The sequence below is a fragment of the Bos javanicus genome, chromosome 2 (assembly GCF_032452875.1).
Source record: "Bos javanicus breed banteng chromosome 2, ARS-OSU_banteng_1.0, whole genome shotgun sequence".
NCBI lineage: Eukaryota > Metazoa > Chordata > Mammalia > Artiodactyla > Bovidae > Bos > Bos javanicus.
The window spans coordinates 86,047,869-86,067,222 of NC_083869.1; the positions used below are offsets into that span (position 1 = coordinate 86,047,869).

Consider the following 19,354-nt stretch of genomic DNA (forward strand, 5'->3'; position numbering starts at 1 on the left):
AATCCCCTTCCAATTTAGAATCTCTATAATTCAAGACATTCAGATGTAAAAATAAAAAAAAATGGATACTGTCTGCTAGAGATTGGACAAAAGATTGGGACCTCCTAATGGTCACGTATGTGACTGCCAAGAGCTAGCACTCTTAATCCACCACAAGGTGTAAGTAAGTATTCCAGTCTTCACGTTGTGCGTATCAATAGTGTATGTCTTTTTATTACCAAGCTGTACTCCACCGTACCACAGAGTATTTATCCATTCTTTATTTGACTGGCATTCAAGTTGTTTGCAGCTTGCAGAGATACAAACAAAGCTGCTGTAAACATTAGTGTACAGGTTTTTGTGTGAACACAGATTTTAACACCCCCAGAGTAAATAACCTGTGAGTATGATTGCTGAGTCTTAGAGCAAATACATGCTTCATTTTATAAGAAACTTTTGGAGCCCTTTTTGTGGGTTTACTTGAGCAAGTTTAAGAACAGAGGAGAAATGAATTATTCTGTATAACAGAAGAATTTTGACCAATACAATACGGGAGAGAAATTAAGGAAACAGTAAAATGAAGAAAAGCTGGGATACATGAAATTATAAAATCCCAGTTTTATGGCATTAAAAGATATCAGGAGATATAAACATCTAATATGGATTTCTAAATTATCTGCATAAGCACCTCATTTCTGTTCTCTATCTAACCCTACCCCTATCTTCAGTAAAATCTATCAAGGGGGAAGGAGGCTTCTGTGATAGCACTCTTGGTTATTAATGCTGAAAGTTTAAAAACAGATAAAAGTAGAATCAACTACACTCCAATAAAATTTTTTAAGAAAAGAAAAAAGAAGTAGAAATTCCCTATCCTGATGGTAGATTTGGAATCCTAAAATTAAAATGATGCATGATTCTTCAAATCCCCAGAGCTGGCATATTCTGGAAGTGGTTAAAAAACAAACAAACAAACAAAGACCTGGGGTGGGGGGTGGGAATCAAAGTACTAGTTAAGTATTAGACTGGTATTTACCAAAGAGCCTGCAAGAGACTCACTAAAGGATGATTCTAGAGGATAATCTGTCAAGAACAGGGTTTTTCTTAAGTTCGTATTTCCGTTTTAAGGTATGTCTATCAGTAGGAGTCAAAAAAAAAAAAAAATTGCCGGCAGCAATAAAGCTTATTAGAAAATTGAGAGTATATTCATTGCCATTATGGCGCTAGTGGTAAAGAACTCGCCTGCCAATGGACTAGACACAAGGGTTCAATCACTGTTTGATTCCTGGATCAGGAAGACCCCCTGGAGAAGGGCATGGCAACCCACTCCAGTATTCTTGCCTGGAGAATCCCAAGGACAGAGGAGCCTGGAGGGCTCCAGTCTACAGGGTCAAAAAGAGTCCAACGAGATTACAGTGATTTAGCAAAGTTAGAGTGGGAAGGGCACTTGAATTTTCAAGTCCTTTGTTAGACTTCCTTGCCTTGGCTAGTCTAACCAAAACCTGAAGTATTATTTCAGAACTGTACTCTTTCCAAAAGCCATTAATTTTCTTGGAGCTTTCCTTGCTTGTGGGCCTCCTGACACCTTGACTGTCACAGCCGTGGTGGGAGTGTCTAACAGGGAGTTGTGTTTTTATTGCCATTTTCTCCTTTCCCTCCAGACTGTGGGAAACCGTACAGGACAAAGGTACTGCAACCAGTTAATTGCAAGAAAAAATAAAAAGACATGAAGGAGGAACATACAGATTTAAGATTACAATATACGAAGTTTATTTGGAATTTAATTCAAATGAATTGTAAAAAAATGTTTATAAGGCAATCAGCAAAATGAAACACTGATGGATATTTTATTAATCTTAGGTTTAATAACAGATTTTTTTTTTTTTTGGCAGTGCCATGCAGCATACAGGATCTCTGATCCTCAACCAAGGATTGAACCTAGGCCACCACAGTGGAAGAGCTGAATTCTAACCACTAGACCACCAGGGAACTCCCAATAATGGTTTTTTCCCCCTTTCTTAATAATGGTATTTTTTAAAGTCCTTATATTTTAGAGATACACACTGAAAAATGTATGGATATATATAAAATAGATAGCCAATGGGAATTTGCTACATGACTCAGGAAATTCAGGGCTAGGTAACAACTTAGAGGGTGGGCTGGGGAGGGAGGTGAGAGGGATGTTCACGTGGGAGGGGACATGGGTAAACCTATGGCTGACTCTTGATGTTTGGTAGAAACCAATGAAATAAGTCGTAAGTCATAAGTTGCTCAGTCGTGTCTGACTCTTTGCGACCCCTCAGGCTGTAACCTACCAGGCTCCTCCGTCCATGGGATTTTCCAGGCAAGAATACTGGAGTGGGTTGCCATTTCCTTCTCCAGGAGATCTTCCCAACCCAGGGATTGAACTGGGCTCTCCCGCATTGTAGGCAGACGCTTTACCATCTGAGCCACCAGGCAAGTCCAAAAAGAACTTAGGATTTACATATTTTATGTATATTTGCCATAATAAGATTGAGAAAGAGGTCTAATAATCAGAAAATAAATTTATCTATTTATCCAAAAAAATATATGTATAAAATTATCTATCTGGGATTTGCTTTGAAATAACAGGAAAGGTGAAAAAGACTAGTGAAGAGATTAAGAAAAGGTGGCTCTGCCTTTACAACTGTTCAAGCCATATGATTAGATAAGCACAATATAGGGGTTTATTTCACTATTGTATTTTTGTATATGTTTTCAATTTTCAATAAAAAGTTAAAATGTTTTAAAAGCAATTTAAAGTTTCTCCTTTTTTCTCATTCTTGGTTCTCATTTCTTCTAACCCTTTGAAAACACAGCCTCTGGCCCCATGCAACAGAAAATAAAAGCTCTCTCTTCTCTGAGATGGAATCCTCTGGTGTACATAAACAGAATTTTTTTAAGTTCTCTGATGTACTATCTTATGGAAGAAGTGAAGAGGAACTAAAAAGCCTCTTGATGAGAGTGAAAGAGGAGACTGAAGAGTTGGCTTAAAGCTCAACATTCAGAAAACGAAGATCATGGCATCTGGTCCCATCACTGGAAACAGTATCAGACTTTATTTTTTTGGGCTCCAAAATCACTGCAGATGGTGACTGCAGCCATGAAATTAAAAGACGCTTACTCCTTGGAAGAAAAGTTAGGACCAACCTAGATAGCATATTCAAAAGCAGAGACATTACTTTGCCAACAAAGGTCCGTCTAGTCAAGGCTGTGGTTTTTCCAGTGGTCATATATGGATGTGAGAGTTGGACTGTGAAGAAGGCTGAGCACCGAAGAATTGATGCTTTTGAACTGTGGTGTTGGAGAAGACTCTTGAGAATCCCTTGGACTGCAAGGAGATCCAACCAGTCCATTCTAAAGGAGATCAGCCCTGAGTGTTCTTTGGAAGGACTGATGCTAAAGCTGAAACTCCAGTACTTTGGCCACCTCATGCGAAGAGTTGACTCATTAGAAAAGACTCTGATGCTGGGAGGGATTGGGGGCAGGAGAAGAAGGGGACAACACAGGATGAGATGGCTGGATGGCATTACCGACTCGATGGACATGAGTTTGAGTGAACTCTGGGAGATGGTGATGGACAGGCAGGCCTGGCGTGCTGTGATTCATGGGGTCGAAAAGAGTGGGACACGACTGAGTGACTGATCTGATCTGATCTGATGTACTATCTTAACCCTTAAAAGTTTCAATTCTTGTCATTTTTTATTCTTTTCCAGTTTTACTCATCTTGCAAGTGATGGTAACGTGAAATCTTGTAAACGTTAAGATATGTATATTTTAAAAACCAACTATGCTCCAGTGATCTACAGAAATGTCATCATTCAACTCAAACTCTCCTCTTTTTGGAGGAAACTGATCCTAGGATGATTTTCAACTATCAGAGAACAAATCCTTCCCTAGGAGACAAGAGGTTGACTATATTTACAGCGTGAATTCATGAACAAATTTATGAAGAGGCCCATTTGAAATCTCAAGTCATTCAATAACCAGATTTCCATTTTTCATTTACTTAAAAATTGTTTATTACTAATCCAAAAATCGTTATAATTTAAAACTTAAAATTATAGACATTTGCCAGACATAAATACATCAAATGTTTCATCTGGGAATCGAGTTTGATATCAAAATATAAAATACTGCTGGAACTTGCACCGTCTATAAGATGGAAAACATCTAACCTACTGTTTGTATTTTAAACTAAGACCTAAATATCAAACTCTGAAATGAACCATCACTGGTCACATTTGATACAACTATTTAACTGCTCCCCACCAATTCTGTCCTACTGGTTTCCCCTTCTGCGCCTTTCCTTTTTTCTATGCCTCAGACAATGCTAAATCTAGCTTGCAGCACTTCCTCCTCCTTGGTACATCTTTATTCCTCATTTTTAATTTGTACAATTTGCAACGTTCTATAATTCATCACTTTGCATTACAGAGACACAGCCTTTGGGTGTGCTACAAGGCTTGTGCGATCTTAGCTCCCTGGCCAGGTACAGAACCAGTGGCCCTTGTAGTGGAAGCTCAGAGTCCTAACCACTAAACTGTCAGGGAATTCTCCCAGACACAGCCTTTGGATGTTAATCACCTTTTAGTCTGATCCATAAGTAACATCTAATCACTACCAATCAGAAGCAAGTGGTAAACAAGGATTTCTCAAATATGAGACTTCTAAAAAATATGCAGAAAAACAGAAAGTATATTCTGTATACCAACTCTCAGTCTTTTTCTTAAACAAAATCCTAGTAGGACAACTAACTATGGTGGTAAATTATTTTACTGAACACTACAAACAACAGTTCCTAAAAGATTAATTCCTAACTAGTATCAATTAAATTCTTACATAATTCTACAGGAAGGAAAATTCTGAAATCTTTAAACAACTTTTTTCCTTTTTAACAACATTCATACTACATGTCTACAAAACTGAAATAACAACTATTCTGGACACAGGAAAGTAAAAATCTCAGAAGACGCAGAGAAATAAAATCATTATTCCAGCCATTCTGCAAGCAAAGAATTAGGGAGAAAACTTTTTCAGCCTTGTGATGCCCCTGAAAATCCATTCAAGGGATAGTGGCTAAACAAGCCAATACATGGAATTTTTGGATAATCCATCTTTTTTCCTTTCTAAACAGAACACTGTGGTTCCCTCACGGGCCAAAATCAGCAGTATCTGAAGAACCGCTGGCTGGCAAGATTACCCACATTAATAACTTTATAAACTTGACATGACATGCAAAAAGGGATTACATTTGATTTTAATAAATCCAGTTCTTTTTATATTTCAATACTGGGAAGCTTATAAGCCACAGTGACCCAGGATAAAAAAATAATAATCAGGTTGGTTAAAGAGGCTGTTAAGGGTTGATTCTAACAAATATTTGAAAGGAATATGACAACAAGAGGAAAAAAAAAAAGAAGACTGGTTTGGGTCAATGAAGGGAAATAAGAGCCTATGGAAAAAAACTATATTGGAAGGTACAACAATAACTTACTTCAGCTTGAATACTAAAGTATTATTTATCTTACAAGACTCAATTACAAAGTACTGATGCAGCCATATTTTAACAATAAATTACCAGGTACAACAAAGAAATGTCCTTACCAGAAGCATTATTTAGGATGAAAAGATTTTAATTTTTATATAAAAAAGCAACATGATGGAAAACTTTAAGACAAAAATTAAACAAGTATTACATACTTTTAAAAGTTGGTCCAGGGAGTTCCCAGGCGGTCCAGTAGTTAGAACTTGTGCTTTCACTGCCATAGCCTGAGTTCAATTTCCAGTGAGGGAATTACGATCCCGCAAGACACTCAGCACAGCCAAAAAACCAAGACTGCTCCAGTGAGATTTAAATTCAAGACTTCCTCTCAACTAGTTCAGCATCCTAAAAGGTTACCCTTGCAATCTTCTGCAGACCAAAACTTTCAACTGTGCTTCTAAAACACGGGAGAACTAATCATAACTTTGATTTTCCTATCCAAAAGTTATCTTATCATAAAGATACCAATAAAGTAATCAAGGCCACAAAATGCCCCAAACGAATAATCTACAAGATAAACAATAGCCAACATCTTTATCTTTTCTAATTATTTTACAAAAGTAGTAGTCTAAAGACAGAAGTGCCCAAAAAACACTTTGGGATTAAAACAGTGTTTCAATCCCAAATACCTAACAAGAACAGTAAAAATATAAAAGTCACTTCCACTTCATTAGTCTGTTTCATAAGTTGCAAAAAACTGGACTCAATTCCCAGGGGTGACACAATCATTAACAGCCCCAACCAACATTTTTCAGATGCATCTACTTTTTCCCTCCTTGAACTCTCTTTTCCTGCCACAACTAGCCAAACACATCTTTCACGAGTCACTGCCTAGGTACAAGATGTCGTCTCAGGTTCAAATGTCCTCCCCTAATTTAAAACCGATTGATCCTTTTAGAGCAGGGATATGTCACCTCCTCTATGAAATAACCCTAAGCATAAATTAATGACTCCGTTACCCAGCTTCCCAAAATACACTGCTTATATTTAAGCATTCAATTGCCTCATAAAGAATGAAGATAGATAGCTGTTTCCCCACTAGGCTATAAAACTTAATGACCTTAGTCTTTATTACCTCCCACAAACTAACACCAAGCCACGAACCCAGAAACGACGTGTGACATAAAAGTAAAAAACGACGTGTAAAATAAAAGTAACTCTTCGAAGCAGTGTTTGATTAAAACTTCAGATTTCAAGTCAAAAATCAAGGAATGCAGTTCCAACTTCCCATACCTCGTCTTTTCTCAAAAGTGACCCTGCTGCTGCTGCTGCTAAGCCGCTTCAGTCGTGTCCGACTCTGTGAGACCCCATAGACGACAGCACACCAGGCTCCCCCGTCCCTGGGATTCTCCAGGCAAGAACACTGGAGTGGGTTGCCATTTCTTTCTCCAATGCATGAAAGTGAAAAGTGAAAGTGAAGTCGCTCAGTCGTGTCCGACTCTTAGCGAACCCATGGACTGCGGCCTACCAGGCTCCTCCGTCCATGGGATTTTCCAGGCAAGAGTGCTGGAGTGGGGTGCCATTGCCTTCTCCGAGTTACAGATTACTTATGTACTAATACTACACAATGGCAGCAGCTGAAATGTCTAGGTTTGCTTAGTTTTGCTTAAGTATCAGGTAATATCAGTCAATCATCAGATAACAATTGATCAATAGGTGTTGAGCATAAGCTGAAATGCCATTCAAATTTAGAAGAACCAAGCATTAATACAGTACTGGAATGGGGTGCCACTGCCTTCTCCGCAAAAGTGCCCCTACTTCCTGTCATTTCTGAATACTCCCTGAAGGGGGACTACAGCCTATTGCCAATATTTTCCTAATTTCGCATACTCTGTATTTCACAAAACGACCAACTTGTTCAAAAGCTTTAGCCATTATTAATGTGCCTTTCCCTGTTTCATCAAAAATCAGTCTCAAAAGAAAAAAGGCCCCTATTATACTAAAAGTAATCAAGGGAGGAGAAAACTACCAGATTTTATTTCCAAATCATTCCGAACCACCACCAAAAAAAACCCAAAGTATGTATCTTAGACGCCTGAAGACATACAAATTAACCAAACTTAAAAGAGTAACGAGCCTCAGTTTGACTAAACTCGATTGAGTGCCGCCCGGAAAGCGGCTGCCGTATTTCAGTGCTTTTCTGACCCTCCCCTACACAAACTATGCCAACCACAGTTCCGAGAGGTGAGAGAGACTTTGTTCCCACGCCCTTTTCCCCGCTCCCTTACCGCGTTTAAACGAGGCCCCCAGTCAGAGAACAAAAGCAACGCTGAAGTAGCAGCACCCAAACACGGAACAAAGCGCCTGTCGGGGGTGTACGAGTAGGACGCCATTACGCGGGGCAGTGGCCTGCGCCTCTGGCGCCGAGCAGACAACCGGGGGCCCGAAGCGCGAGTTCGGACCCCCAGAAAAGAAACCACAGGAAGAGGCAGAAACCTAGGAAGACAAAGTCTTAGCAGGTTGGCAGCGGAGAATCTACGTAACAAGGGGAAAACCGCTTACCTTCGTGAGTCTTGGCGATCTTCGCCATTTTGTCCACTCGAACACACAGACGGAACTGGCGCTCCCAAGAACTTCCGCTCGTCGCCGCTGCCACGGAGAAAAATAGCTGGGGGCCGCTCTCCGCGCAAGCGCCAAGCGGGAGCGCGCTCGGTCGGTGACACGTGACAGAGCAGCCACCTAGATAGAACAGAGAGGTGCATTGTGGGTGGAGGGAGGAGTCAGGATTGCTCCCGGAGACGGTTTCCGCGGTAAACCCGACAAGGACTACGTGAGCTTTAGCGCCCTATAAAGAGTAACTCCGCCGTGGAGGAAAGTGGATTTCACCAGGGCAGTTAAAAACAGTCGCTGAAAGAAACACTAAGGTTGCAGGACTGGAAGAAGCCTCAGACCTGATTCAGTCCCCTTTCTCCAAATTCACCAGACGGCGTTTTGAGGCCAAAAACTTTCCTCAGCATGTCTCAGCTGTTGTAGTGCTTAGTTAACACTTACAACAGTCTGATCCCTCACTCAGTAATTCAAGGTCGTTTTCTTTTTAATTACTTAACATTTGATTAGGAGTTTTGTCTACAATATACGTTCCCAATCGCTATTGAAATCCACATAAAGAGGGTAACTTGTTGGTAATCCCATAACTCCCGCAAAGTGGATAAAATGTTAATAATCTCATTTAAGAAATGACGGGAAAAAGCTAGGCCAGGGTTATATATGAGATTCCACAAGGTCACACAGTTATTAAATTACACAGCAGGAACTCTGCCACTCTTTTCTGAGTTCTTAGAAAAGTCCCGATTGTCAGCACTAACACTAATGAAATGCTTCTGATAATCCTAAATGTCATTACTAAATCAGGAATTTTTTTTTCTCCTAAACATCAGCTGTACAAGCATAACCTTGTCACACTGGCTTTGGACTCTGAAGAACGTAAGAATTTAATAGAGAAATGACTCATTGGAAAAGACTCTGATGCTGGGAGGGATTGGGGGCAGGAGGAGAAGGGGACGACAGAGGATGAGATGGCTGGATGGCATCACTGACGCGATGGACGTGAGTCTGAGTGAACTCCGGGAGCTGGTGATGGACAGGGATCATGGGGTCGCAAAGAGTCGGACACGACTGAGCGACTGAGCGGCTGAACTGAACTGAACTGAAGGCAGGTAAGGGTCAAGTTATAGACATCACAAAACAACTTACCTTGTTGTGTGACAGACTCAGAATACAAATACTTAGTAGAAACTTACCTAATAAAAAAGTGAGGTAGTTCTTTTTTTTTTTGGCTGTATGAGATCTAGTTCCCTGACCAGGGATTGAACCTGGGCCCCTTGCATTGGGGGCACAGAATTTTAGCCACTGGACCACTGGGGAGATCCCCCAAAGTGACATTTTAATAGCATCAATGAAAAAATCAATTTGATGGGTTAAAGTTTTCAGTTTAATTTAGGTTAAACAATAGCTGGAGGGGGAAGGGAATGAGATAAGAGAAGAACATGTAGATTATTAAGTCAATTGTTGATAAATTCTAGTTCTTGGATTGGCAGAGGGTCCATAGATATTCCTTAAATGGCTTATAACCTACACATAGATTACATATATTCTTTTATATATATAAAATAGCATATTTTAAAGTAAAAGAAAAAAGAATAAATGAGAAATAATGAATTAAAGAAAGGTGTTATTATGTCCATCAAAAACCAATAAACAAAAAGAATTCACCCCTGTTGACAAAAATAATAGCAAGGATGTTGCATTTCTTGACTCATAATTTTTTAAAAGATGTATAAACAAGACAATCACTGTCATGTAAAAAATATATGAAAAGGAAATTCACCAAAATGTTAAGAGCGAATGTTTGTGAATGATAGAATTGAGTGGTTTTTTCTTTATATTAATAATTCTTAGTATTTTCCAGATACTCTGCTATGAGCATGTATTATTTTTATAAACAGGAAAAAAATGAAAAGCATTTGTAAAGTAGGCATCACGTGTCCTCTTTCCCAAGATATAAGTTGTGCCTGCTGGCCACTTTGTATTATGTGCATATTTCTCTAGGTTCCTAGGTATTAAAAGTTACTTTTGTAGGGCAAGGGCATGTTTTGGAAAGTGAGATATGAGAGACTTGGTCAAAGATCATTGGAGACTCCCTTCTCCTAATCTTCTAAAAATGAATTGTCTTTTATAAAACAATAACTTGAATTTTTAGACAGTAAGAAATAGTTTGTTTTTTTTTTAAATAACTTGTTGTTTAGTTGCTAAGTCATGTTCAACTTTTTAGCAACCCCAAGGACTATAACTTGCCAGGCTCCTCTGGCCATGGGATAGCCTAGGCAAGAATACTGGAGTGGGTTGATATTCCCTTGTCCAGGGTATCTTCCAGACCCAGGGATGGAACCTGCATCTTCTGCATTGGCAGGTGGATTCTTTACCACTTAGCCACCAGCTAAGCCACCCTTTACTTTCCATTTCCAATATTAATAAATATTAATCACATATTAGTTAAAATGGATTTCCTACACATTTTTAATTTCAAAAGTCAGAAGTTGTGGTGGGGGAGGAGGGCGGTGGGCTTCCCTGGTGGCTCAGTCCTATAGAATCTTGCCAATGCAGGCACGGGTTCAATCCCTGATCTGGGAAGATCCGACATGCCACAAAGTAACTAAGCCCCTGCACCACAACTACTGAGCCTGTGCTCCAGAGCCCCAGAGCTGCAACTACTGCAGCCCTAGTGCCCTAGAGCCCATGCACAAGAGAAACCACTGCAATGAGAAGCCCATGCACCACAACAAAGAGTAGCCCCCACTCGCCACAACTAGAGAAAAACACATGCAGCAAAGACTCGGAACAGCCAAAAATAATAAATAAAATTATTTTTTTAATCAGAAGGGCTTTTCTGCCCCTCCCTGCCTATTTATAACACAAATCATTGAGAGTGATGACATCCAATTCAAAGGAAAATCTATTCCTTATCAATCTTAAAAATATATATATATTGCAAAGTAGCAATTATACATGATTTTTCTAGACAAAAGTGAAAGTTGCTCAGTCGTGTCCGACTCTTTGTGACCCCATGGATTATACAGTCCATGGAATTCTTTAGGTCAGAATACTGGAGTGGGTAGTCTTTCCCTTCTCTAAGGGATCTTCCCAACCCTAGGGATCAAACCAAGGTCTCCCACATTGCAGGCAGATTCTTTACCAGCTGAGCCACCAGGGAAGCCCAAGAATACTGAAGTGGGTAGCCTATCCCTTTTCCAGTGGATCTTGCTGACCCAGGAATCAAACCGGGGTCTCCTGTATTGCAGGCAGATTCTTTACCAACTGAGCTATCAGGGAAGCCCTTTTAGACAAAGAATAAGATATAATTTTTCAGAATGTTAAATGCTAGCTGTAACTGCACAAATTACCATAGGAGATAAAGCTATAAAGGCCTTGAAGCTCCATGCTGCTTGAAAAGCAGTGACAATTTATCAAGCCCATCTTTTCAGAGGTAAAGGGACTGTCACAGGACAAAGTGACGACAATCCTGATGTGTAATGTTGAGCTTTCCAGAAATATCCTAAATCAAAGGTACATCAGACTCTATGTACCCCAGGCAAAAAATCTACTTTTATCTGCCTTTCAGTTATGCCTAAACTTCCAAAACTAGAGAGCTTTATTCCTGAAAATTTGGGCATTACTCAGTTAAATAACAGATAACCCCAAGATGATGTTCTGAATATGTTGGTCAATGTGTCTGTCATGCCTGACTTTCCCTTCTAGCTTCAACTGACCTGACCAAACTCTCTGTTCAGGGGAACAACACTGGGTTGTTCTGGAAGAGACAGGTACCTGGCTACCTAGAACCTGGCCTGGAATACAGCACACTCTGTCTAAAAACAAAGGAAGTTATTGGCTAAGTCAAGATGCCTTCTCTTGGAAATTTTAACTTCCAGTAGTTGCTACTAACAAAATCAGTGGAAATTGTCACTTTGTCTGAAGAATCATCCATTCCTGTTGCTTGAGTCCCCACCACCACCTTGAATCCAGAACCACATCCAGCTCCAAGCTTCCAAAGAATCATTCTGTAGATACTACTTTTCTTGCATTTAGCTTGGGTGACCTCTCTTCCTTTCAGCTATACCAGGTCTAACTAGAACTGAAAAGCATATATTAATATTAGTGTGAATTCATTAACTAGCTTTTTTTTCTAACTAAAAGTCATCATCCAAGAGCGGTCTTTGATTCGTAATGGTAAAATATCTAGATTCAGAGCACACATAAGTAGGTGTCCCAGGTAGCTAAGTGGATTGTGTCTCAGAAGCATCCAGATGCCTAGAATGCTGCGATGGTCTTCTAATGTGTCAACTTGGCTAAGCTACAGTCCCAGTTATTCATATAAATACTAATCTAGGTGTTACTATGAAGGCCTTGTGGATGTGCTCAGGTGATGTAACTGACTTAAGTAGATTATCCTAGATTATCTGGGTGGGTTTTAATTCAATCAGTTGAAAGAGCAGAACTGAGACTTCACTAAGAAAATTCCACCAGTGGACTGCAACTTCAGCCTGTGCCAGAGTTCCAGCCTGCCCTTACTGATGGCCCGCCCGATAGATTCTGGACTTGTTTATTGGTTGATTCCCACATCTGTGTAAACCAATTCCTTCCAATAAATGTCTTAATATGTATCTCCTACTGGTATGTATATCCAGTTGAACCCTAATTAAAATAAACAAAGGTAAATTTCACCATTTATTGAAAAAATATTTGAAAAACTGTCAATAAATATTCAATAAGGACCTATCATATACCAGACATCACTTCAGACACTGGGAATACAATGTTGAATAAGATCCTGTCCTCACAGAGATCAGAATCTTTGAGGGAAAGAGATTAAAAATCTGTATTTGGGGACTTCCCTGGTGGTCCAGTGGTTAAGACTCCATGCTTCCATGCCTCTACTGCAGATTCAGTCCTTGCTGGGAGAACTAAGATCCTCCATGACTCACAGCACAGCCGCCCCCCCCGCCCCCAAAAAACAAAAAACCCCAAACTGTATGTGTTTGTATAATTTCAGGTACTATCGAATGCTTTGAAAAATAATAAGGCAAAGTAAGGGAAGTGGGCAGGGTGGCAGGACAGGATAGGCAGAAAAAGCAAGATGTCTGGGAGGATGACATCTGAACAGATACCTACAGAAAATAAGGGAATGAGGACATGGGGGAAGAGGTATTCCAGACGTGGCAAATGCCAGTGTGCCAAGGTGAGAGCAAACGTGGGGTTTCCAAAAACAGAAAGGTTGGTGAATGGAGTAACAGGGGAAGAGTGGTATGAGATGTGATACCTGACAGTACATTGTTGAATGGGTAATTAATACTGAATGAAGGAATCTGAACTGTCTTGCTAACTAATACAGAGACCTGCCACATCATTTTGCCACTGGATTCTCAATGACAGATGTACCGTACAAGGGCAAGAAATATTGTCATTAATTATTCAGTTTAGGATGGCTATTTTCACTAGTTGAACTAAGAAACTGGCAGAAGGCAGAGGAAGGTGGGATGTCAGGACCAGAGAAATACGGTTTGTGAAATAGGGTAAGGGATGTTCAGCAGATAGCAGTCATTGGGTCAATGACAGGTAATCTGTTTTAGGCAGGTACCAGAGTCAACCTAGATATGTTGGCAATTTTAATGACAGTTGCTATAGAGTACAAAGCTGGCAGTTTTTTGTCACCCAAAGAAACCTACGAGGCACAGTGTTCTTTCCTAGTGATGGAAGGTACAAGATGCAATAGCATGTCCTTTACTTTGGAGGGGCTGTCCAGGCATGCCCTAGGCCACTACACCCCTAAAACAGTGGTTCTCAACTGGGAGTGATTATGTCTCCCAGGGTTATTTTGCAACGTCTAGACATATTTTTGGTTGTCACAACCTAATCCTCTTTTACTAGAAGGTCCTCTCCACCTGACACTGACCCAGTGTCACTCCACCCAGGAAATCTCACCCGAGGAGTGAGATATAGATGGCATGCTTTGATATTGCTGTGGTCCTAAAATACCAGAAACATCTATAACTACTCAATCCACTATGTATTATAATTTTTTCTATGTGTCTTTCTCCTGAACTGGACTGGAACACCTAAAGCAAGTTAAAGTGAGCAATTACTGGCATCTAGAGCATAGGGTACTGCTCAGAGTCCTATGTTCCACCGGAAGGCTCCTCACAACAGAAGCTTCTGACCCAGCATGTCAACAGTGCCACCACTGGGAAATCCTGCACTATAACTAACAAAGCAGACCTTAATTTTCATTGGGTTTGTCTCCTACCCTCTGGAATATATGTTTTTCAAAAGCCTCTAATATACCTACCATTTTGTGGTCATTTAGTCTGATTGACAAAATTAACACAATGCCCATCCATATGATGAATTGATATAACTTTCTGCTGTCTGGGTTCTTTAAGACTATATGTATTATGATAGTTATTATGAGAGACCATATTATGGAAGAAGTTAACACAATCCAGGAGTCAAACTTAAAATATATACACTTGTGCAGCTCAAGAAAGTGTTTTAAATCCTTGTTAGGAATGGAAAACAACTCTTTTCCTCAAATCAGTACCTGCTTACCATGTACTTGAGGTCATGTTAATCTCCTGTAGCTACATCTGGCACAGCCAACTGCAACTGGGGCTATTCCTTGGTTTAATGTGTGATAATTCACTGTCATCCTCCAGGGTCTGTGCAGCCTTTTGAAGGGCCAGACTCTGGTTTAGACATGATGGGGACCACAACCTTTGCATTCTTCAGGTCTTTAAGGCACTAATCTCTGCCATACTTCCTAGGCTATGAAAATGTTTCTTATCTGCTACCTTGGCAGAGTGTTCATTAGCCTTCCCCACTATGTTCTTATGCCACAGGCCAAGAAACCAATATGAGGGTTTAGCCAACTTTAACTATATTCATTCCAATTAAACATTTGGGAACCTGGGAAATGATACTTGGCACCATTAGCCAGACCTGGGCCCAGACTCCACTTCTGACCCTAGACTTCCACTCTAACAGGGACCATTATGAAAATTTGGGTATCAATGTCAACTTGTAGTGTCCATAGGACTCAAAACATTTGGTTATTCCTCTTTCCCCAATGTACGCTTACCAGAGCAAATGATAGGGGTCTTTGAAGAAGTACTAGGGGATTCCTTAGCACATATTTACCATGATGTCACATGGTCCTACTTCCTGGGGATCTGTTTCAATCAAATAGTCTGAAATTAGAGTTCTACATCTGAAATCTAGCTCATGTACAGAAACTATTAAAGGATCAATTAAAAAAAAATTTACTGGAATAGCTGCCTTCAGCCTCCTGAAGAAATCCACCCTTGATTTCTCTTGGTTGTATAGAGTAAGCAACATCCTTGTAGGCTGCCCATCAATCTTGCCTCTAAGGACAGCCTGTTGGATTAACTGTCTCTGTATCTTTTCGCAGGTCAGGAGCCCCCATGCAGCCATTTCAACCTTGTGCTAACTATAATTGTACCCACCTTGCCTCTGAGGGTTAAACATCACCACTTGCCCTCTATTTTGGGATCCTATCATAGCTATTGCTCACATGGAAGTCAGCTATGTAACTTTTTCTGCTACCATCACCTAAGGCCTGTAAGAGACAGTCACCATGAGTAACAGGGCTGTGTTGAACCATACTGGAGTCTGAGGCAAAAGGAAAAATCAGTAATATTGATCCTGTCTTTATTTAAAATTTTGACATCTTGTTCATCTTGGAATTTTTTGCACTAATATTTAAATATAATTAAAGTATTATCTTGGTTACTGAGCTTTTTGGCACCCCCTTACATTTTGAACCTGAGTCAAGTACCTCACTCACTTCACCTCATTCCTTTCCAGTGATGCTGGTGCCCCTTTCACATTCCTTATTGCTTTAGTGAAGAATGTCCTCTGAGCCTTCCTGTGGAGCATAGTCCTCTTCTGGAGCACAGTTTTCTGGGCTTAGTGTAGAATACCTACTCCAGCATACTCACTTCTCTGAGCCTTCCAATCCCACCTTCCACCATGTTTCACACTAGTTCTGCCATTTCTACAGCACTTCATGTGAGCCATCCTAGTAGAATGTTAGCACTGCCTCCGCAGATCCTAGTCGGGGTATTCCATATTATGGGATAGTACTCCCATGTCAATCAGTTCAGTTCAGTCACTCAATCATGTCCAACTCTGTGACCCCATGGACTGCAGCACGCCAGGCTTCCCTGTCTGTCACCATTTCCCAGAGCTTGCTCAAACTCATGTCCATCAAGTTGGTGATGCCATCCAACCATCTCATCCTCTGTTGTCCCCTTCTCCTCCCACCTTCAGTCTTTACCAGCATCAGGGTCTTTTCCAATGAGTTAGTTCTTCGCATCAGATGGCCAAAGTATTGGAGTTTCAGCTTCAGCATCAGCCCTTCCAATGAATATTCAGGACTGATTTCCTTTAGGATGGACTGGTTGGATCTCCTTGCAGTCCAAGGGACTCTCAAGAGTCTTCTCCAACACCACAGTTTAAAAGCATCAATTCTTTGGCACTCAGCTTTCTTTATAGTCCAACTCTCACATCCATATATGACTACTGGAAAAACCATAGCTTTGACTAGACGGACCTTTGTTGCAAAGTAATATCTCTGCTTTTTAATATGCTGTCTAGGTTGGTCATAGCTTTTCTTCCAAGGAGTGAGTGTCTTTTAATTTCATGGCTGCAGTCACGATCTGCAGTAAATCCTCCCTATCCATTACGTTCTGCTACCCAGCCCTACCCCTTGATCTAAGACCCCTCAGAATTTAGTTCTTTATGTCATCTTCCACCTCCTGGTGGTATATACTGGCTAGGTCCTTTGATTCTTTGAGGTGTCCCTTTCCTCCCATAGCAGGCTCAGCATTTCCTTGGTCAGGTGATATATGACTTAACCCAGTTATTGGTGTGTTGTCTAGGAAGGAAAGTTCCTGAGGGTAGCACCTGACTTATAATAAGTCAACAGTTTTTGTATCTTCCTCAAGCAACGAGGGAGCACTAGCTTTTTCACAGGATTAGACCACTTCCATAGGCCCAGATGATTCAGGGGAATCTAGGATTTCAAGTCTCCTGAGTGCACTGACCCAGATGTCCTGGTTCAGTTTCTTAGGACTGAAATCCTTTCCAATTATGGTCCTCACCTTGTATAAAATACATGTTGAGACTGAGTGTTTTGTCCACTTTTAGAGCTCTGCTATTATTTAGTCCTGGACCTGACATCAGCCTTTTTGGCTCTCTGGCTGGAGACAGAGACAATGACACTCTCTTTATATACTACCAAAAAATGATACCCTCCAGCCTTAACACTTAACCTTTTCTTAGTGACTAACCTCAGACTTTCAGTGTCTGTCTCCCAATATCTCAACAGGAGCTATTAGTCACCAGTGAGAGGGTCCTCATTACCAGCCAGACTGCAGGTGATCCAGATCTGCAAAATCCCATTTTAGAGTCTGCTTTCTTGGATCACAGGTTGGGCTCCCTATGAAGCAGGCGCTGAGATGGAAATTGGAAGAAGGAATCAGAACTGGGCAGGAGGAGCTGAACTACGACCCAGTTGCAAACAAAGACCTCAATTATATGGGGAACTCTGGAGATGGGATGGCCTTTTAGAGTTGTTCTAAATTGGGGCAAGGAGTTGGGCCTTTATACTCCCAAATCAACATGACTTTGGATGTGAGTTTCCCCAAGCAAAGGGCATGACCTTGGAAGATGCAGCTCTCTTTTAACTACAAACAATACCCATAGAGCTGTCACCAAAAGAACTCCCCACAGCTCTAGTTATGAAGGGAGAGAGAAAGGAATCTGGGTAGCCTATATCATCCACTACAAGCAAACATGTCTTCCATGAAATAACAATAACGCAGCCAGATAGAGGATGACATTATCCTCTAATAATATGAGCCTCAAAGAAGCTTGGGCTTTCACAAAAATGTGAATAAATAATGATCTGAAAGCAGTAGTGAGGAGTGAGGGAGACAACAGTCCTAGATCGGGATTGGTCACCAGAAAGATCAAGTCGTAATTAGAAGCTTAAAATTTTCTGCCATCCAACTTCTTACTTCTCCAAAGAGGGCAGAGGGGCTGGAAATGGAGTTAATTGATCATGCCTATTTGACTAAACCTCCATAAAATTCCAATAGTATGAGATTCAGAGAGGTTCCAGGTTGGCAAACACATCCAGACTAGGAAGGTAGCACACACCAGCTCTGTGAGGACAGAATCTCTTGTGCTTGAGACCCTCTGGGACCTCACTCTATGTGTCTTTTCATCTGTATCCTTTATCATAGCCTTTAATAAACTGGTTACTGCATTTCCCTGAGTTCTATGAACCTCTCAAAAAAATTAATCGATTCTGAGTAGAGAGTTATGGGAACAGCCAAATGGGACAGATGTTGTGGGTTAACCTAGGAACTTACTGCTTGTAAATGGCATCCAAAGTAGGGTAGGTGCAGTCTTGAAGGACTGAGCCCTTAACCTGTGGGATCCAACACTATCTCCAGGTAGATAGTATGAGAACTGAGCTAAACTGTAAGACATGCAGCTGGTGTGACAGAGAATTACTTGGTGTGGGAAAAACCTCCACATGTTTGGTGACAAGAAGTGAATTGTTTTGTGTGAGTAGCAAAGGAAACACACAGGAGAAATACATAGGGGGGAAACTGAGTTTTTCTAATTCACTATCTGTTGACTTTCCCTCTGGTGATGCACAAACTTAACTTTGATGAAGTTTTGTCTTCTTTAGTCTTTTGATGCACAAACTTAACTTTGATGAAGTCCAGTTTACCTTTTTTTTTCTTCTGTTGCTTGAGCATTTGGTGTCATATCCAATAAATCACTACCAAATCTAATATCATGAATAATTTAGTTCTGATTCCAAAAAACAATATATATTATAAATTATTCAAAATAGTGCCCCCCAAAAGATATAAAATGAAAAGTAAAAGCCTTACCTCATGTCTCATTCCCCAAAGGTTAAGCATGATTTATGCATTCATTGATTAATGTTATGCATATACAAACACACTCGATATATATATTATTCAATTTTTACACCAAATTCTTAAAGGGAAGACTGTTTAAGAAGGGGGATATTGGCAGAAATTACATACTCTAAAATCACAAATTATTCCAAAAAGGAAAGAGCTCAAACATAAAGATGTTAATATGAAAAATCAGACTTTAAAAAAGTCAAAACATGATAGGAGGCCTCCAAAGAAAATTAAGTTGGGAGCTTCTGGGCCAGTGAATACATGGGACTGGGAAGAGTGGCACACTCAG

General features: G+C 40.4%; 1 protein-coding gene across 5 annotated transcripts in view; it reads right to left on the reverse strand.

Moving 5' to 3' along the window:
• Nucleotides 1-19,354, reverse strand: part of SF3B1 (splicing factor 3b subunit 1) — a 60,866-nt gene that overhangs the window by 29,654 nt on the left and 11,858 nt on the right. For all 5 annotated transcript variants that reach the window (XM_061380607.1, XM_061380632.1, XM_061380627.1 and 2 more), the window contains exon 2: nucleotides 8,045-8,221. In XM_061380607.1, the coding sequence (XP_061236591.1) occupies nucleotides 8,045-8,072 (28 nt within the window). In that variant the 5' untranslated portion in view covers nucleotides 8,073-8,221. The remainder of the gene's footprint in view (nucleotides 1-8,044; nucleotides 8,222-19,354) is intronic.